This window comes from Ctenocephalides felis, unplaced genomic scaffold, assembly GCF_003426905.1.
Source record: "Ctenocephalides felis isolate EL2017-DRISC unplaced genomic scaffold, ASM342690v1 CF-g0.4_SCAFFOLD_03573, whole genome shotgun sequence".
NCBI lineage: Eukaryota > Metazoa > Arthropoda > Insecta > Siphonaptera > Pulicidae > Ctenocephalides > Ctenocephalides felis.
In genome coordinates, this window is record NW_020539727.1 from 18,919,706 (window position 1) to 18,942,403 (window position 22,698).

General features: G+C 28.9%; 2 protein-coding genes across 2 annotated transcripts in view; one reads left to right on the plus strand and one right to left on the minus strand.

Moving 5' to 3' along the window:
- Positions 1-22,698, plus strand: part of LOC113389003 (apoptosis-stimulating of p53 protein 1) — a 217,786-nt gene that overhangs the window by 83,469 nt on the left and 111,619 nt on the right. The gene's annotated exons all lie outside the window — the stretch shown is intronic.
- On the minus strand, positions 2,659-20,782 carry LOC113389004 (peroxisomal multifunctional enzyme type 2). The gene is made up of 14 exons (XM_026626035.1): positions 20,668-20,782; positions 18,244-18,445; positions 13,541-13,693; positions 13,266-13,417; positions 12,961-13,204; positions 12,640-12,804; positions 12,469-12,562; positions 12,222-12,412; positions 11,083-11,179; positions 10,834-11,020; positions 10,654-10,748; positions 8,546-8,731; positions 3,075-3,287; positions 2,659-3,009 (listed from the first exon to the last, which is right to left on the minus strand). The coding sequence occupies exons 2-14, from the start codon at positions 18,442-18,444 to the stop codon at positions 2,792-2,794; spliced, it is 2,196 nt and encodes a 731-aa protein (XP_026481820.1). The 5' UTR covers position 18,445; positions 20,668-20,782; the 3' UTR covers positions 2,659-2,791.

The window sequence follows — 22,698 nt, forward strand, 5'->3', positions numbered from 1 at the left end:
CGTTTTCAAACATATTATTACAAATACTGTACTTTCATTATTTTTGCTAACTTGTTATATCTGAGCAAATCAAATTCAATCATAAATCAATTTATCTCCAGAACATTAACAATCGTCATTTCATTTCGAATTCAATTTCGAAAAAAAAATAGTTGCCTAATTTACACAAAATTGAAAAAGTGCTCCCGTATAGTCACAGTCTAAACGCATTTGCAAATAATTCTGTGCGACATTTTCACTTATACTGTGCTTAGCTTGGCGGCATTTTCACATTTTTCAATAGTTTTCTCACAAAATTGGAAATGTGCTCCAACATAAACAGTCTAAACGCAGTTGGGTAAACATTTGTACCAGAGTGGCGCTTAGACTGTGCTTAGCTTGGGCAATTTTTTGAATTTTTAATCCAAAATTACAAAAATATTTTTTGAAACAAAAATTAGAAACAAAAATATTTTTTCCAAAAGCAATTATTTTGTTGAAACAAGCAGAAAGTTCTTTGAATCATTTAAATCGGACGCTTTGTTCTCTCAAAAACTGCCATTTTTTTAACATTTAGCTCTGTCTTTCCGAAACCGCTGGGCCTGCCTTTGTAAAAACTAATAACCACTTTTCCCCGTCATTACGAATTGAATGTTTTTTGGATCATACAAATCGGATCCGTTCTCTCAAAACTGCCATTTTTTTAAACATCTAGCTCTGTATCTCCAAAACCGCTGGGCCTACCTCTGCCAAAAACTAATAACCACTTTTCCCCGTCATTACGAATTGAATGTTTTTTTGTATTTTTGATCTCGATTTGTATTTTCTGCACTCTTTGCTCCATATCTCCGTAACGGCTGGACCTGCCTTTGCCAAAAACTAATCAGTACATCTTCCTATCAATAGGAATCGAATGTTTTTTAAACCATTCAAACCGGTTGATCCGTGCGCCCGAAAACATGGACGAAAAAATGCGGACATACAAAACACACACGCACACACACATCCATTTTTTCTGAGGTATGCCAAAATGTTCAGAAACCTTCAGAACATCGAGAAATGCAAAAAATTTCATTTTCGATTTTTGGCCCATTACTATAACTACCCTACGGGAAGTTAATGGTGAAAATGTTTAATCACAAAAATTGGAAATTGCTGAAATTTTATATATATATATATATATATATATATATATATATATATACATAATGTATTATATATTTTTACACGAAATATAAATGATATCGAAGATATAAAATAACGTTGTGAAAATGCTTTATTATGTCGTTTATGCCATTTATGGCACATTAAGGTTTTTAAATGATGTTCACGGATCAAATGTTGGAAATAAAATGAAAATAATGTATCTACATGATAAAACGATGTTATATATATATATATATATATATATATATATATATATATATAGAACTCTAAAAGTGCAAAACGTGAGATATGAAATCCAAAATCAATGATGTCGCAGAAACTACATTGCACGTGTTGCACCTATTTTATATATATATATATATATATATATATATATATATATATAGATCTTCTGCTCAGATAGCTATTAAATAGCTATATAACTACAGTTTTACTATATAACTATAGCTATAATAGTTATACGTGACGCTTTCCCAAACGTGTTCGAGAGACATTTTGACATTTTCCGAATGAAGAATTGCAACGACGGACGTGACAGGCGTTCTCGGACGTGTCGACTGTCGACGACGAATAATATCGACGTATATAATCGTCCTAGATAATTTTGGTATTAGATGAAATTTAAGATAATTTAATAGGCTAAAAAATTTTCTAAGGTTGTGATAAGATACAATTAGAAGTTTGCGAGTTATTTGACAAAAACCGAAAGAAGGTCCCCAATGTTGGTAAATAATGAAGTATCGAATTCAAGGTCGTTTTATTCAAAACATTTATATCGGAGTGTATAAAAGTATTCTCTAAGAATTGTTGTAAATTTGATCTAGTTTCACCCTATCTAACTGAAAAGGGGTGCTTTTATATAAACATTATGAGTTATTTGATAAAAACCAAAAAAATGTCCCGAATCTACTATTTATTGCTCAAGATTTTTCACTTTTGCACCAAAAACGTCGAGGAGTATTTTGCTAATTTTTTATATTAATAATAGAAGTTAATATACATATTATTATTGTAATTTCGTGTATATTAAACATAAAACAGAAAACCTTTCTTCTCGTCATCAAAGGGAAGCTGTTTTGCGCTAATTAATTACACTACAATGCGAGGATTACGAAATATGTATACACGACATACAGGACGACGAGAGGGATTTTCATCAAATTATAAGAGAAATATATATAAATATAAATATATATACATACATATATATAAAGGACAGTTTGGTATATAATATATAAAATTTTTGGCGAAAATACGAACACTAGGAGAGGCTCAAGAAGCTCCTGGAAAGGACAATGTTCCAACCCGAAACACGTGTTTATATTTGCTGTAATAACTTTTTAAATATTAAAAAAAATAGTATACTTTCTTCGGGTAAATTTTAGTGCAATAAATTATCTAAAACTTGTTCTAACACCAAAACTATCTATATCTACCACAAAACCTTACAGAGCCCCTTGAAACAGCATTGTGGGTCAAAATAACTAAAACGCCCAAGTTACATCTAGCAAGAATAATTTTATTTATAAAAAAATACACAACAAAAAATCAATTAATACCTAACCAGGAATAATACATCTTAATATCGACCAAACCATTTAGAACTCCTTTTCTACTCACTCATCTCGATCATCCGCATCAGCCCTTAAAGTTTGGCCTCCGATTTCAGCAAAGGCGCCAATTTTTGGGTCAACATAATATTCCCTGTGATTTTCAGTTTTCCTTTCATGAAAGCCAACTGAGGATTTAATTTTCCCAAAGCAATTTCCATGAAATCGTCATCGGAAACCGTCAAAGTTGTATCTACTTTGATGCCCTTGTCAGCTGGTCCTTCGTAGACTCGAAGTTGTTTCAAATCGACAGCTGTTAAAAAAAATTTTGACCAGTTAGTACCTAAATAAGGGCTGAATTAGTGCTTTATTACTTACTCCATTGTTTGGCGGTTTTTCCTTCGTTGGTGATATTGTACAAGAAGACTCCGTTGATGGATTTTGCTAATTCAGGACGTGCAGCTACTCCTTCTTTGATTTTTTGGAATATGACGTCAGTTTTTAAGCCAACACCACTTGTGGAAGTGTTGGTGGACGTTGTTGGAGGTTTTGTGGTGGTTTCTATCACTTCGTTGAGGTCTACGAAGGCTCCTGAAATTAGAACAAAAAATGTTCCGAATTTTCTATATTTATTGCTCAAGAATGAAATATCGAATTCAAAGTCGTTTTATTCGAACCTTTTATATCGGAGTGTATAAAAGTGTTCCCTAGAAATGTTGTAAATTTTATCTAGTTTCACCCTGTATGACCGGACAGGGGTGGTTTCATGTGAAATTTTTGAGTTATTTGACAAAAACCAAAAAAATGTCCCGGGCTTTGAATGTACGATTAGGAATCACACCAAATGTTGCATTGCAGTGCATTTTCCTTCAGCAAATAAGAAAGTTGTGTGTTGTTTGTTAATTTTACTCATAACTTCTAAACACGTGTTTGGATTTCCAAGCAGTCTTCAGTGAATTTGTTGAAAAAAACATAATTTACAAATTTTTCTCACACCACATTTTGCTAAAAGTACATTTAGTATACTAAAAATGCACTTAAATGCCTTGCATATTTCATCATGCAAAGGCATCAGACAAATTTGGATTTTGCTTATATCTTTTAAAAGGATTGCTGGATTTCAAAACAGTCTTTAGTGAATTTGTAGCCAAAAATATCATCTAAAAGTTAGTTAATTTTAGAGTTATTTGACAAAAACCAAAAAAATGTCCCGAATTTTCTATATTTATTGCTACTAAAGAGTGAAATATCGAATTCAAAGTCGTTTTATTCAAAACTTTTATATCGGAGTGTATAAAAGTGTTCCTTAGGAAATGTTGTAAATTTTATCTAGTTTCACCCTATATAACCGAAAAGATGTGGTTTCATATAAAATTTTTGAGTTATTTGACAAAAACAATTTGTGTACCAAAAATGCATATTAGTGCATAGTTAATCTTATCACTTATAGTAACTTTGGTGAAACTATGTGGTATATTTCGATGAGATTCTGTATATCTTCTAAACCTGCCGTTAAATTTCAAAACTGTATATGGCAGATATATAGCCAAAGGTATGATCTATATATTGTTCTTACAAAACATTTTAGTAAAACCAAAATTAGTGACCAAAAACCGCACTTGAATGCAACACTTTAGATATTGGACAAAATTTGGTATTTCTGCCCAAGCCTGGTAAATTATGCAAGTATTTTGGTGAATTTTTATCTATCTCTAAGCTTTGTATATAGATTTTTCTCATTTATATATATATGTATATATATATATAAATATATATATATATATATATATATAAGTATATAATTTAAAATTATATCTGCAAAGCCATTACGATACGAAAATGAATGCTATTGTTTCGTGCGCGCGTTTTAAGAATGTTTCCAAAGAGAATGTATGTTATGCAAACGATATTATATTCATATAAATATACATATATACACACATATATATACATATATATATATATATATATATATATATATATATATACATATTTGTATATATATACATATGAAACATAGCTGTTTCTGTCCGAATAACGGTTGGTTTTTGAACAATTCAAAATAGAACGACCTAGCGGATAATATTTGTATATTACATACATATTTATGTATATATATATATATATATATATATATATATATATATATTAATTTATTTATTTATTAATAAAAGTAACAAATATTGTATCCAAAAGTAGGCTCATGGTACATAATCTCTATTTTACTACTTTTTGTCAATGAATTGTTAGACATATTATAAGGTTATAATTTTTTCCTATTTGTTTTCTAATTATTTTAAATTATTAGGATCGAAACGTACAGAATACATATATTTTATTATTATTTGTTAATTTATTTACGACTAATATTTTTTGTACTTGTGTTAAATTATACTAATTTCTATTCGAAATTAATGAAAAGTGTGAACTTTTCATTAATTTCGAATAGAAATTTTTCGATTTTCGATTTTCGATTTTTAATTTAATAATAATAATAATTTAGCTGTTTATTTATCATAATTATTTTTAAATTTAATTTTATTAAAATTCGTATTGCATAAATATTATTATGATGACTAATGTTTTTTTTGTTTCAGGTGAGTACCTACTTTTTTATATTCCTGTTTTTGGTAAGTTTTTTTAATTATATATATATATATATATATATATGTATATATATTCGATAAATAAAAAAGTTTTATCACTCGACTATGTAAATGTAAATTTTCAATTTATATTTTTAGTTGTTGCCAACTTTTGTAATTTTTTAATCCATCAAATAATTAATTTAGAACGTTCAACAATTTAGTATTTATAAAAAACTCGTTCGTCGATTAAATGCGTGTACTATATATAGTATAGAAAACAAATTTGTTCCGACAAAGGATAATAGACGCAAAATTCAGCATTTTCTATTGCATTTTATAGGTATATCGAGTTGCTGCAGGTCATTATAATGTTAGACAATATCATAGATTATTCAATTTTAAACAAATTTTGTAAATGCATCATTTATATTAAACGAATAGTTCAAAAGTTATAGAGCCCTATACAAAACTAGTGCATTTGTCTATTAATTCTTATATTTACATGTTATAAAATCGATTTATGAATATACTGAGTTGTTTTAGAGTATTTTGTTGTTATAAAAAATTATAGCTTTATTAAATTCAAACATTTTGTCATATATATCTTTTACATCAAATAACTATTTTACGATCTACGCGCGATGCAATAAATAAATGCACTTCCGAATTTTATTACTATAGTTTATAAATTTTCCCCCAGCTCTCTTACGATTGCCAGTATTAGGTAAATGAAATTTTCACCATATTTCGCATTAAATCAAACGCATTTATTAATTAATTAGTTAAACGAATCGAAAACACACAGAAATGTGATGTTTTAATGTAATTGCAAAATTGGAACGAGGCAGCACGGAAACATATGATACATGGCGGTTTTAATTTAAATTTTAGAGACGGAAATAATTTCATTATGAGCAAATATGATACCAAATAATATTGAAACATGTTTATGATAATTGATAAAAATTAATACGGATCATTTTTGCTGCGTATTTAGTCGTTTTAGTGCGCTGAAGTGTTATTATAACATTTGTAACTTTTAGACGGTTTGTGTAAAGTAAATAAAATATTAGACAAATTTATTTAGAATTAAATCGTCTATAAATTTTTCTAACAACAAAATGCTCTACAACAACTCGGTATACTTTAAAATCAATTTTAAAACATGAAGGTATAAAATTGACGAGGCGTATGCAATGGTTTTGTATAAGACTGTGTAACTTTGAAACCGTTAGTTTTATTTGAATGATGTTTTAACAAAATTTGTTTAAAATTTAATCATCTAAAATATTGTCTAATATCATGATGCCCGACAGCAACTCGGTGTACTTCAAAATTGCAATCAAAATACGAAAATTATGCGGGATCTTTGTAATGCATATGTAGTTTTTTAAAAAAAGAATTTGATGCAATATATTTTTGTAAATTCTGTAAATCGTAAACGATTCGCTTGATATAAATACAATATGAGACAAATTTGTTTAAAATTGAATAATTTATAAATTTTTCTAACAACATAATGCCCTACAACAACTCGGTATACTTTAAAATCAATTTTAAAACATGAAAATATAAAATTGACCAGGCGAATGCAATGGTTTTGTATAAGACTGTGTAACTTTAAAACCGTTAGCTTTATATGAATGTTGTATTTACAAAATTTATTTAAAATTCAATGATCTAAAATATTGTCTAACATCATAATGCCCTACATCAACTCGGTATACTTTAAAATTGCAATCAAAATACGAAAATTATGCGAGGCCTTTGTAAAGCATATATGTACTTTTTTTAAAAAAAGAATTTAGTGCAATATATTTTTGTAAATTCTGTAAATCCTAAACGATTTGTTTGATATAAATAATATATCAGACAAATTTGAAATTGAATTATCTATAATATTGTCTAACATCATAATGCCCTACAACAACTCGATATACTTTAAAATCGATTTTAAAACATGCAAATGTAAAACTGACTAGGCGAATGCAATGGTTTTGTATAAGGCTGTGTAACTTTAAAACCAATCGTTTAATATAAATGATGTATTTACAAAATTTGTTTAAAACTCAACAATGTAAAATATTGTCAAACACCATAAAGCCCTACAGCAACTCGGTATACTTTAAAATTGCAATCAAAATACGAAAATTATGCGAGATTTTTTTAATGCATATATGTATGTACGTATGTACTTTTATTAAAGAAGAATTTGGTGCAATATATTTTTGTAAATTCTGTAAATCATAAACGATTCGTGTGATATAAATGATATATCAGACAAATTTATTTGAAATTGAATAATCTATAAATTTTTCTAACAACATAATGCCCTACAACAACTCTGTATACTTTAAAATTAAAACATGAAAGTATAAAATTGATGAGACGAATGCAATGGTTTTGTTTAAGGCTGTGTAACTTTAAAACCGTTAGATTTATATGAATTATGTATTTACAAAATTTGTTTAAAATTGAATAATCTAAAATATTGTCTAACATCATGAAGCCATACAGCAACTCGGTATACTTTAAAATTCCAATCAAACATCAAAAATACTCAAATCTTTACATCGTTCACAAACCTAACACCATTTGTTTACTATAAATAATGCAATTTATTTTTTAACACAAGATAATTTTTCAACAAAATCCCTTTTCCCTTTTCCTGATTTTACTGCTATTTTTGCTGATTTTGCTGATTCTGCTGATTTTACTGATCTTTCACAACCGCAAAAGAAAAAGATGGAAAGAAGTTTTCTTCTTCGCGAAAGACAAAGATAAATCTCGAGACGAGAGAATTGCATAATTATTTGCAATTTCAGCAAATCGTGCCCTTTTTGCAGACATATTCAGTGATATCATTGAAGGACAAGATACGGGGATAATTAGTAATATGAAATAGTTGTTTTGGAAATATTACACCAAGAGATTTGTTTAAAAAACAAGGAGGAAATGTACCTTAGATCAATTTATTTATTATTTCTACAATATTGCACATACATCCCAGTACTTTATAATCACATACATCCTAGAAAATGTCCTTAACAAACTTCAGAAAGATTTATCAAAATCCGAATAATCGTTTAGAAGGAGTATAAAGTGAGTGCTTGTTATTTAATATGAACTTTATATAATAGCAATAGAGCTCAAATTGATTCTACGTTTTAGTTAGAAAACGTTTGTATGTGAAAAAGAAAAGGGCTGTTTTTAGGGTTTTCGAGGCAATTATTCGATTTTTTTATATATGTGTATTATTACCTGTGATGACAGCAACTCCGGTTTCCAAAATAGAGGTTTCAAAGTGGATCCTCTTTTTTTCCTGCCACATTTTGACCACCAATGTTTGACCAGGAAGTACAGGTTTTGTGAACCGAACTTTTACTGCCCGGAATAAGGATGCATTGTTGTCGGCATATTGTTTTAATACTGCTCTAACCGAAAAACCTGAAATAGAAAAAAAATATGAAGGTTAATCACAAAATCCTAAAAATTCTAAAAATATCCTCCACAATGTCCTAAAAAATTTAGCAAAAAGAAAACGTCCCAAAAATATCCACAGTGTTCCAAAAGTATCGACGGCATCCGATTGATATTCACGAAGTTCCTAAAATATCCCTAACTAGTGGTGTATGGCATCGTGCCTTAAGGCAAATTGCTGGAACTTCCCGTACCGTAATGAAATATTCGAGAAATTTTAAACGTTTTCAAATATATTATTACAAATACTGTAACTTTCATTATTTTTGCTATCTTGTTATATCTGAGCAAATCAAATGTAAATCATAAATCATAAATCAATTTATCTCCAGAACATTAACAATCGTCATTTCATTTCGAATTCAATTTAAAAAAAAATAGTTGCCCAATTTTACACAAAATTGAAAAAGAGCTCCCGTATAGTCACAGTCTAAAAATTCACATATATTATTTCTCATTATGTCTACTTGAATAACAAATACTAAAATTGATGTCTTTTTATAGAAAGTTTTTGAAATATCTGCAAATTTCCGAATAAACTTACTTAATTCATGACTGTATTGCAATGTCTTTTTCAAAAATTTATTAAGGACGCACCATTTGTACTGCAGTCTTGTAATTATAATATATTATTCTTTAATATATCTATTTTGATAACAAATACTAAAACTGTTGACTTTTCATAGAAAATTTTAGAAAAATCTGCAAATTTCCGAAAGAAAACTACTTCATTTCTGTGTTGCAATGTCTGCTTCAAAAATTTCTTAAAAACCCACTGTTTGTACTACAGTCTTGCAATTAAAATATATTATTCTTCAATATGTGTACTTTGATAACAAATACTAAAACAGTTAACTTTTCTTAGAAAATTTTCGAGATATCTGCAAGTTTCTGAAAAAACTTACTTCAGTGGTTCTTGCATTACAATGCCTGCTTCAAAAATTTCTTAAAAACCCACTGTTTGTACTACAGTCTTGCAATTAAAATATATTATTCTTTAATATGTGTACTTTGATAACAACTATAGTCCTGTAATTTAACTCTTTGGGGGCGGCTGTCCACCTGAGTGGACAAACATACTCTGACAGAAGCTATTTTATAAACAAGGAAAGGTTAAATAAATTACATATAGCAGTGATAAACAATGTTGTATTTAGAAAATAATTTTAAGTTATTTTAGTAGTATTTTTAGCCTTTTTCTTTGCTATATAGTTTTTTTTTTTTTTGATATTTAAAACGACCGAGCGCTTTTACATATAGCAAAACGACAGGTTTCAAATAGACATTCATACAGACAAATTGTTTTGAACGCAACCATTCTTTATAAAATGATCAAAAATAAATTAATATTATAAATGTATGTCCTTCAATGACTACAAATTTTTATCAAACAAATTGCATAACATACACAATGAAATCAAATTCACAGCCGGTACAGTAGATCGTTTTGAAATCGGTGCCGTCTCGTAAGTGTTAAATATATTATTTTCTATTGAATCTACATTGATAAAAAATGCCTAATATTACCAAAGTTCCTAAAATATCCCTAAAGCATTTTAAATATCCACAACGTCCCAAAAATCTTTTTTTTTATTTTTTTTTATTAACTCTTTTATTCACAACTGTCCAGTATAGGACATTCAGTAAATTTAATGGATTTACAATAGTCCGCCGAAAAGGTAAATTGTATACTACTATTGTCCCAAAAATCTTCACAAAATTCAAACATCATCTACAATAGCTTAAAAAAATCCACAACAACCCTAGAAAAACAGAAATCCGAAGTGATCCCATTATTCCATCACAAAATACCAAAACAAAATAATCTAGGATTAAATTTGAATGAAAATTCCTTCATCAATATTAATTTTGATAGAAAGTCAACTTACCTAAAGTGCAAAGTCCATGCAGAATAGGTTGCTTAAAACCAGAAACAAGGGCCATGTTTGGGTCAATGTGGAGTGGATTCAAGTCTCCCGATAACCTGCAAAAAATAGAAAAAAAATGGTTGATTAGAAAACAATATATCTTTATCTAGAAAACAAGAAAACAATCTTTTTTATTTTTACCTGTACAAGGCAGCTTGGTCCACAGACGTCTTCATCTGCATAACTGCATCAGGCTTCCTATTAGGGGCTGGTACACACTGCACTGCCACATTAGTCTCTCTTTTGCCCCCAAAACCACCGGCTCCTACCACAAAAGTACTGCACTGGGCTTTCACAATCAATTTACCACTTGGGTCAAAACTCTCACCTGGGGAAAAAGATACAGAAATGCCAAAAATTTGTTTGTAAATATTGTGTTGGTTTGTTTACCTTCGACGATTACTACAGCTCCTGATTTTTTATCCAGGACGTCTAAAACTTTGCACGTTGTTTGCACAGGACCGTTTTGTGGAAGTTCATCCAAAATCTGTTGAACCAAAACTCATTAACATTTATTGAAGTCTTCTTTAGGTGTAAATCCGTACAATTGCAACGAAAATTGTTACGGCAAGGTCAAGTGAAGGTCATTCGCTCTCGATGATGTGATTTCTATACGGGTCGATTCTGATTGGTCGTATTTGTGCAAGGCTTCTCTTAAACATATTATTCTGTTATCTTTTTAGATGAATGTACTTCTGTAACTTTTTCTGATACAGCAAATACATCACGTCAATTGCAAATTGATCATTCTGTGTATAATGTGACAAGAACTGATTTTTGCAAGAGTCAAATGATGTATTTGAACTTCCATATAAAGACTTCAACTTGTTTACGAATGCACGAAAATTGTTTGAAAAACAATTGACAAATGATAGCTTTGGCTATGTATGTTTTGTGTGTGATAGACTTTGGTTTCAAAGTGACTTAAAAATATTAAATGAAGCTCAACAACAAATTCTTAATAATGATTTTCTGAATATTGATTCAAATAATCAGGTTGGATGTCAAACTTGTCGAAAGGCATTAAATTCGGGTAAAATTCCCACTTTGTGTAAATTTAACGCGTTTGTATTTCCACCTATACCTAATTATCTACCTAAACTAGATACAGTGTCCGAAAAGTTAATTTCAGCTAGGTTGTGTTTCATGCAAATTAGACGATTGCGACATGCAAATGGACAATTTGGAATATTTGGCCAAATTAACAAATATGGTTAATTTATTACTTCGTAATATTGATGATGATCATTGCATTAACGTTCCCATAAAAAAGAAAATGATTCACAGATCAAGCTATGTGCAAGGCTTTATAAATAAAACAAATATAAAAGTATGGCTTCAATTTTTTAGGCAAGACAGATATTATAGGTGTTTAAAGAATGAAACTGTATCGCCAGCGAAATAGTCAAAACATACAAGCAGTCAATGAATGCATGTTAATTTCAATTACATGAAGTTCTTCAAACACAATTAATACATGATGAGTGAAATTGCAAAAACAATATTTGCTGGTGACTGTTTCTACTTACCTCTAAGTATTGTTCACCATGCAAAACATTCGAAAAGTCGACTTCCTTGTGTTTAATAGCGCCTCTGACGATACTGCTAGACATTGTGATCATCAAACTCGGTAAAACAAAGTAAGTTGGCAAAGGTCCAAAGTCTTCATGACTCTCGTACAAAAATCTCAAGTCTGAGGGATCTGACACACTTGCTCCAACTGCAAAAACAAACATATGCACATATGCTACTAATATTTGCTTCAAATGATGGTACCTCCTAGGGCGTACAGGATCAAATCCTTGAAACAAAATTGGAACTGGTCACTTGCAGTGTCTGAGGAGTTGCTGTTTTGATTGTCCTGGAACGCCTGGGAAAAAATATAGAACAATTGATTGTAGATTGATAGAACCAAGATGTACTGATATTGTTTCGTTCAAATTTTACCTGTAAGGACGTCATGAGTTCAGTAGAAGCTTCAGTAATAGTCTCAATCCTGAAGGCTTTAGACATATCCGTGATTTCTGACCACTTGTCACGAACTTGTTCAATTGAGACATCAGCTCCAATTGTAGATCTCACGAAGGCACCAGGAGACCTCACCATGTGCAACTGAAATAAAACAATACACACAACTTTACAAGGAAAACCTTGGATTTACTCTTCTTAGATTTTGATGGCACTTGGCCTGGTGATAAAGTTGACAGTCAAAATCGACCAATTGATAGAACTATGAGAAGTGGTTCAAAAGTAATCAATTTCCTTTACCTTTCCTGCCCAGCCAACAGCACTTTCGACCACAATTCCATTATCCTCGCAAGATTCATGACAAAGATAAGCAACTACCGGAGCAATAAGCTCCGGTTTCAGTTCTGCAAACATTTCCGGAGGCAAAATGTCTTCGGTCAAACGAGAAGCTGCAGTTGGTACAATAACATTGCACAAAATATTGTTTTTGGCACCTTCGATGGCTATTGTACTCGCCAGGCCTATTGCTCCCATTTTTGCAGCACTGGGGTAAGAGATAGTTGGTAGTAAAAAAGTTTTGTAGGGTTTGGTTTGTGTGTAGATACCTGTAGTTGGCTTGACCAAAATTTCCATAAACTCCTGAATTACTGGAAGTCATCACGATTCTGCCGTAACCTTGTTTTTTGAAAATTGGCCAGGCTGCTTGTGCTGTTTTGAAACTGCCTTTTAGATGGACGGCGTGCACCAAATCCCAATCCTGCAGAAAAATTAGACAACACATCAAATCTGGTCCTGGTGTTTCTGTTTATCATCAATATTGGTGCAGGATCGATCTATTATTAAACCAACACCAGTTTTAGCATTCTGGTCCTTTTCTTACCTGGTCAGAGATCCTAGCAAAACTCTTATCCCTCAAAATTCCTGCATTGTTGATCAGGATATCGATACGTCCATAGTTGTCCAGGGCGGTTTTGATAACTTTTTCGCCATCAACCACGGAATTGTAGTCAGGAACTGCTTCACCTCCTGCATCCTGGTGAAAAAGACACCAAAAAATACAAAATTAGCCAGGATTTGGTTAAATTAATGTCAGTCTGATGTACTACTGATTTGTGCATCTATCTATTATATCTTTTGTAACTTTTGAATGGTACGTCTGAGGTTGATGAAATATTCGGCGAATTTGTACAGAATTGAATTGTCTGTAATATTTTCTAACATCATAAGGTTCTACAGCAACTCGGTGTACTTCAAAATCGATTCCAAAATTGGATAATAAGTCGTAACTAGAGTGTTAGACCAAGTTTTTGCTTTGTGCTGTTCATGGAGTCGTCTTTAGTTTTATTTGCAATACGTCGGAAGTATTGTTGTGTGTATGTATATATATATATATATATATATATATATATATATATACATCCTGGTAAAAAAACACAAAAAAATTGAAATTTGTCAGGATAAGGTGGATTTGATGTCAGTCTGCTGTAGTACTGATTTGTGTGGTTATTTATTATATCTCTTGTAACTTTTGAATGGTTCGTGTGAGGTTGATGAAATATTCGGCGAATTTGTACAGAATTGAATTGTCTAGAATATTGTCTAACATTATAAAGTCCTACAGCAACTCGGTGTACTTTAAAATCGATTCCAAAATTGGATAATAAGTTGCAGCTAGAGTGTTAGGCAAAGTTTTTCTCATGTACTGTTCATGGAATCGTCTTTATTTTTATTTGCAATATGTCGGATGTACTATTGTATATATATATATATATATCTTATATATAAAATTCTTCTGTAACAATGTAAGTTTCATATTTCCTCCTAAACTATAATTCGGATTTTCGTGAATCTTCCTGAAGTTTGTTCGGGAAATTTTCTAGAATGTTTTGATTCATAGAAATATAGTTAAATTGTAGAAATAAATAGAAAAAATTACAAAAAACCGCTTATCATTGTTTGCCCTTGAAAATATTTGAAGCTTAGTTTGACATTAAAAACAATTGAGGACTGTCATTTGCCAAACATTTCTATTCACTTATAGGCTAAGGCGATATTAGAATATAATAAATTCATAATTATGAATAAGGAAAATGTAATGTCTACATTATTAATGCCGAAAAGCAGCTGAGATGTGCCAAAAATTAAATTAATATAAGATGCAAATAATATAACATGCATTTGACAAGTGATGCAGTCTGCGCATGCGTCTGACGTGCGCGTGTGTTTGCTTTTGCTTGCAATAATTTTGTTTGCGCACTTTGCGAACAGATTCGCCGTACGAATTCGTGCAAATAAGACGAGCCATAAGTGATTGCGCTCAAAAATATTCAATTTGCAGTCGTTTTGCCTTACTATACTAAGTCACAATACAAAAAATATTATTTAGAAGTTTCATTGTGTCAAAAATTCATATGTTTTTGGCATTGGATACGAAATATTTACTCAATGGAGCGCTTTGGGTCTGAAATTTTTACTATTTTCCAATTCGTTTGGAATTTTGGAACTAGGTTCATCTTACTCTTCAGAAGTGAAAACAATTTAGACTCCTTTACCACTTCTCGGGTGGATGACATTTCTTTTCAGTGGTGTAATTTTACTTTTTTCAAAATAACGTTGGGTATCGATAAAAGAACTAATTATACGAGAAAAATATTTAATAATGTTTTTCAAAAAAGGAAATACTTTTCAAGTTACTGGCTACTGAATATTTGTTTCTTTTTTGCGTTTTTCATCATTTTTTGCTAACACCTTCAAAAATATACATTTTAACGAAAATCATGTAATGAACAGAATTATATCAATTAAAATCTTAATAAATCGTTATTTTATAGTGTTTTAGGAACATTATTAGGCTAGATATGAAAATGGGTTTTTATAGTGCTCAAAATAAGCTTTAAAATGAGTACTTCTGCGTGTAAGATGAGTGAGCTATCATGCAGATAAAGGACGCATGCAATGTTTTTTTTTCCATTTAAATCAAATACTTTGAGTGCCATATCCACCAAAATTAAAAATAATCATATTCAATCTAGAATTAACTTAGTTTAAGAGATCTTGATAGATTCTAGAAAATACCACAACTTTAGTACAAATGATTCCCAAAAAACTCATGATTTCATGAAAAAAAAAACATTTAAAAAAAAACAACCAATTTCTCATCATAATACCTCTGAAAGAATACGTATAAAAGTATATATATAAGAAAATTCGAGGTATTTTTCTGACTAATTATTATTGTTTATTATTTTTTCGTTACACAAATATTGATAGATGTATGATTAATTAAGGAGCTGTCCAACCAGAGGTTTTTCGAGCCCTTTAACCCTTCGCCGTTTTACAATAAGAGAAGTTACGGTAAAATTAATGATAGAGAAAGTTGTAGCTTATTTAATCACCTTTAAAATAGTGTATTACAAGTTCTGATAAAATCAGAATTAAAAGAGTAATAATCCAATTAATGCTGTGGATGGTGACGGAGTGCAAATTGTTAAAAACATTGAAATTAAGATAAAGATTAGCCTATTTCCAAAATATCAAGTAAATTGGAGCACATTAAAAAAATTCACAGAGCAATAATTTTGTTGATTGTAAGTTGAATAGAGCACATGTGAACAGGATTTGACAAATTAATTCACTTCAAATATAAACTTAAGCAACAATGTATATTGATTTATTGGAGAAAAGAATGTAATTTAGATATTAAAATTACTAAAAGCCAGTTAAAATATGGTACGAAATTATAAAAATTATAGGCAACATTATTGAAGCATATATTTTGGGTAAAAAAATAAAAGGTAATATTGCACCTTTGCCGCGAATGCTATATATTAATTCTTTCTGAATTTGTTGTACTTTTTAAAAGATTTCAATTTTCAACACGTGTATCTTATGCTGTGACATAAATCACAAAGGCAGACGATCATTTTTAGTGTGATAAATTTGGAAAATCGATGTTTTAGTCGTGAATAAACAAAGAATCATTCATTTATACATCCACATCTACAGGTATGACTAAAAATACTATATAACCCTTAAATGCAATAAAATAAATTGAGCTATTGGAAATAAATTTGTTCTATAAATCGCAGTGTATAATTTTTAATATACAATTTTATTGAACATTTTTTAATATTTGTTAAATGAATAATTAAAGTGTTAACTGTGGGAATTGAGAACAATCGTTTTATTTGAAATAGTTCTACATTCAACATCACTCATGTATTGGTGTAAATAGTAATTCAAAAAACAGTAATTATTATTTTTAACTAAGCAGTAAATATTAGTATAAAAAATTGAAAAATTGTAGACATGAGTACAGAACAAGGTCTGTCGGGTCAGCTAGTATATATATATATCCTTTTCAGTTATAAACCTGTATCGAATCAATTTAACGCTCAATTACTTTCCGGAACAAATATACACTGCTCGAAGTAATCCTATTATCTAAATACGTTTCTGCACTACCGAAACCGATTTAAAAACAGCTGCTCAACAATTGATTGGGCTGATCGGGCCAAATCTGGTAAAATATAGCTGAAGTCTATTAAAAATTCACACACCAGGAATAAAATACATTTACAATCTACAACTGTAAAAATTATAATTACCATGTTTGGGGCGAATTTAAAGTACACCGAGTTGCTGTAGAGGGTCATGATGTTAGAAAATATTGTACACAATTTAATTCTGAATAAATTTGCCGAATATTGCATTTACCCCAGACCAACCTTTAAAAAGTTACAAGAGAATCTTTATCCCTTACCCTGAGCTCCTTAACAAGCAGCACTATAAAAATCATGTTTATCCCATTTGAATCGATTTTAAAGTACACTGAGTTGCTGTAGAGCATTATGATGTTAGAAAAAATTGTACACAATTTAATTCTGCACAAATTTGCGGAATATTGCATTTACCCCAGACAAACCCCTAAAAAGTTACAAGAGATGCAATAAAACCTTTATCCCTTACCCTGATTTTCTTAACAAACAGCACTGTGAAGAGTATGTTTTACCAGTTTGAAGCGATTTTAAAGTATACCGAGTTGCTGTAGAGCATTATGATGTTAGAGAATATTATAAACAATTCAATTTTATATATATGTGCAGAATATTTTATTTATTTTGGATAAATAGTTTAAAAGTTACGTAATAAATAATAAATAAATGTCCTAGAATGTAACGAAGCATTGAAGTTGGCTCATTTAGCGTTCTGATTAATAGTGCATTTTTAATTACGATTTTAAAGTATACCGAGTTGCTGTAGAGCACTATGATGTTAGAAAATATTGTATATAATTTAATTCTACACAAATCTGCCGAATATTGCATTTACCCCAGATTGATCATTAAAAAGTTACAAGAGATGCAATAAAACCTTTCCCCCTTACCCTGAGCTCCTTAACGAACAGAACTGTAAAAATCATGTTTTACCAGTTCGAATCGATTTTAAAGTACACCGAGCTGCTGTAGAGCATTATATTATTAGAACACATTACAGATGACTCAATCCTTTACCAATCTCCCAAATATTTCATTTACCCCAGACAAACCCTTAAAAAGTTGCAATAAATCCCTTATCCCTTACCCTGATCTCCTTAACGACCAAATCGGCTGGTCGATTGGCAGTATCTCCTGCTTCGCCATGCCTGCCGCCTCCCAAATCGTTAACCACTACTTTGGCGCCCCTGGAGGCCAAAAGTAAGGCATAACATCTGCCCAAACCTGCTCCTGCACCTGTGACGACTGCTACACGACCGTCGAAACGTAGTTCTCCACCTTTGGACATCCTAAAGAAAGGATTAATATGTAACACATACGTCCCTAAATTTTTACCTTCCTATCACAAACACTTATTTTGTAATAGTTATTTTAGTAAAAAAAAATTTTATCTACATTTCGTTTTGTTTGTTAAATTATTTTTCATTTTTTCTTTAATTAGTTCTGTTTATTAAATTGTTATTAATTTTCCCTGTAATTAGTTCTATTTGTTATATTGCCTTTAAATTTCTTATTTAATAATTTTTCTATAATTAATTCTGTTTATTAAATTATTTTTTAAATTTTCTGTGATTTTAATTAATTTAATAAACAGTATTTCAATTTTTTATTTCATTCTGAAAATTAAATTATTTTTAATTTTTTTTAAATTATTTCTGCTTATCAAATTATTCTTTCTTAAATTATTTCTGTTTATCAAATTATTCTTTCTTAAATTTTTTCTGTTAATTATTTTTTCTTAATTAGTTCTGTTTATTAAATTATTTTTTAATTAGTTTTGTTTAATAAATTATTTTTCATTCCTTTCTGTAATTAGTTCTGTTTATTAAATTATTTTTCACACTAGTTCTGTTTATTAAATCATTTTTCTTTACTTCAGTTGTTTTTATTCAATTATTTTTCATTTATTTCTTAGATTTGTTCTGTTTATAATATAAATTAGACTAATTCCAGTAATAATTGAATAAATAAAATAAAAAACAGAACTAAATAACCGAAATAGTAACATTAGTTCTGTTTATTAAAATGATTTGTTATTTTTTGTGTTATTAGTACTGTCTATAAAATTTATTTCTGAAAGTAGTAGTTCTGCTCATTAAATAATTTTTTAATCTGTTATCAGTTCTGTTTATAAAATTTATTTATGTAAGTAGTAAATTAACAGAATTAATTCCAGAAAAAAATGGTAAAATATTTGAGAAACAGAACTAACTACAGGAAAAATTCAATAAACAGATTTAATTTTAGAAAAAAATTAAAAATAATTTAATAAACAGAACTAATTACAAAAAAGTGTATATTAAACTGTCTTTAATTTTTTTCTGAAATTAATGAGTTTAATGAACAGTTAATGAAATCATTGATGCATTTAATAAACAGAACCGAGTATTAATCTTAATAGCAAAAATAGTTCTGTTTATTGAAAAAAATTCTGTATACCAAATTAGGTTTTTGATTCATTCTGAATTCAGTTCTGTTCATTGTTTTTTCTATTTGTTGCAAAATTATGTTCATTAAATATATTTTTATTATTTTTTGTAATTAGTTCTGTTTATTTATGCTTTTATTATTTTATGTAATTAGTTCTGTTTATTAAATTATTTTTTAAATTCATTCTTAAATTAGTTTTGTTTATTAAATTAGGCCTTTAATGTATACTTACATCAGTTCTGTTTTTTTTTTATTTGTTACGAAATTAGTTCTGTTTATTAAATTATTTTTTAAATTCATTCTTAAATTAGTTCTGTTTGTTAGACTAAGTTTTTAATTTATTCTTACATGAGTTTTGTTTTTTTTATTTGTTACGAAATTATTTCTGTTTATTAAATATGTTTTTATTATTGTTTATAATTTTTCTGTTTATTATTTTTTTAATTCATTCTTAAATTAGTTCTGTTTATTAAATTAGGCATTTAATTTATTCTTAAATCAGTTCTGTTTTTTTTATTCGTAACGAAATTATTTCTGTTTATTAAATTATTTTTTAAATTTATTTTTAAATTAGTTCTGTTTATTAGATTAGGTTTTTAATTCAGTTTATAAAATAAAGAGTAACTAATTAAGAAAAATAATAAAAAACATCTAATTGATTAAAAAATTAAATAAACAGAACTAATTTAAGAAAAAAAAATAAACAGAACTAATTACAAAAAAAAAATTTTTATAAACAGAACTAATTTTTGAAATAATAATAATAATAGACAACTAATTGAAAAAATTGAAAAATTATTTAATAAACAGAACTAATTCTCAAATAAGTTCTGATTATTGAATTAGATTTTTAATTTATTCAAAAAGACGGGCCAAAAATACTAAAAATAATAATTATTTTTTACTAATTATCTTTTACAAAAACCCTTTTCCAAAAATCCCCGACCAACACTGCTCTCTATCTCTATCCCTCTCGCACCAAAAGAGGTTAGACTCGTCCATAAAGACTTGTCAAGGCAAAACATTGCATTGAATTATATCAAATTCCATCTTATTTATAAGACTAAACACAAGAACTCACTCGACAATATGTTTTCCGGTAAAAGCACAAGATTTTCCTTTATTTTCCACCTTTTAAAACCTTTTAAATTCGATAAAATAATGGAATAAACTTTCGGATTCCACTGACAGCCGCGGACTGACTGAACTCAATAACACAGACCGGCGAGAAGGCGTCGTTTCAGGTTGCGTGGATTGGCGATGTAGTCGTTTCCAGGGAAGGTGAACTTGGGGGAAAAAAATTTATTTAAAATAGTTGAAGATTGAAAAAGTGGTTTTTTGGTTTGTGGATATGTTAAGGGATGTTTGAGGAATGTTTTGGTGTATAAAAATTAATGTGGTGTTGGGGAAAGTGTTGGTTAAAATTAGGGTCGATTGTTTTGGTGTCGGTTGAAGAGGAATTAAGTGTAGGTTTGGGGGAAAGAAATTATTTTATTAAGAGAAAATTTTTAAAATAATATTTTGTTTAGGCAAGAATGTTGCTAAAAGTGTATATTATTTTACTGTATATACATTTTTAAGTATATTTAAAATTTGTATAACAAATTTAAGTTTCAAAGTCGACCAAGAACTTGCAAAGCGTTTTTAGCCTAATTTTACAGGGACCGCACAAGCAAATTATTTATTTTAAAATAGTAAAAGATGAAAAAGTTTGTATTTTGGTTTATGGACATTTTGTTGAGTATTTGAGGAATTTTTTGGTGTATGAAAAGTGTGGTAGTATTTTGGAAAGTGTGGTTCAAAATTGCAGTCAAACGGTTAATGTGTTAAGGTTTTTGAGTGTAAGTAGACATAAAATTATTTTTTTTTAAGTGAAAAGTTTTAACATTGGATTTTCTTTATGAATTAGTATTGTTAAAAGTGTGTATTTTTTTACTGTATATAAATCTTCAAGTATATTTAAAAATTTTCTAATAAAGTCTACTATTTGGTTTGTAATATACTGGTTTTCGAGTGTCGAAAAAATTTATGGACGGCGCAAGGAAATTATTTATTTAAAAATGATAAAATTTAAAATAGTATTATATGTGTATATAGAAATGTCACTGGATGTTTAAGGAATTTTTTGATTTATAAAGTGTTTTGGAAAGTGTTGTGCAAAAGTGGTGTCAAAATTGTCGAGGTTTTTAAAAAGAAATGGTGTGCCGATTCAGAAAGAATTTATTATATTCTTAAGTAAAATTTCTTAAAATCGTGTTTTGTTTATGCAAGTATATTACTAAAAGTGTCTATTATTTTTCTGTAAATAAATTTTTAAGTGAATTTGAAATTTTTATAACAAAATTAAGTTTGAAATTCGAGCAAGCACTTGCAAAGTGTTTGTAGTCTAATTTTACATTCCGTCTCAGTTTTAGAGTGTCAACGAGAAAGAATTTATTTATTTAATTAAAAAAATAAGTTCAAAATTCTATTTTGCTTATGCAAGAATATTGCTAAAAGTGTATATTATTTTATCAAATATAAATCTTTAAATAAATTTGAACTTTTTCTAAAAAAAAAATAAATTTTAAAGTCCAGTATGTCCTTACAAAGAGTTTGGAGAACTCAGAAAGAAATTATATATTTTAAAATTGTTAATTATGATAAAAATTGTAAATTAGTATGCAAAAATATTTTTAGACGTTAAATAAATTTGAACAATATAAGAAAGTCGTTAAATTTGTCGTATTTATTATTTTTTGAGATTTGGAAACGATTATGTACATACAAAGCATTTTTCACCTGAATTTGCTTATTGAATAATTTATAACAATAAAAGTGTTAGTGGAATATAAAAAGTGTGTATGGAAAATTTGTTTAAAATTAAATTATCTAAAACCTTGTCTAACATCATAAGACCCTACAACAACTCGGTATATTTAAAAAACACATTGAAACAAATGTTGATTTTATTGTGGTACATCTCAAAAGGTGCATTTGTGTAATTTCCACTATTGGTGGAAATCAAAAAGTGTATATGGAAAATTTGTACAAAATTAAATTATCTTTAACACTGTCTAACATTATAAGACCCTGCAATAACTCGGTATACTTGAAAAACATCATGAAACTG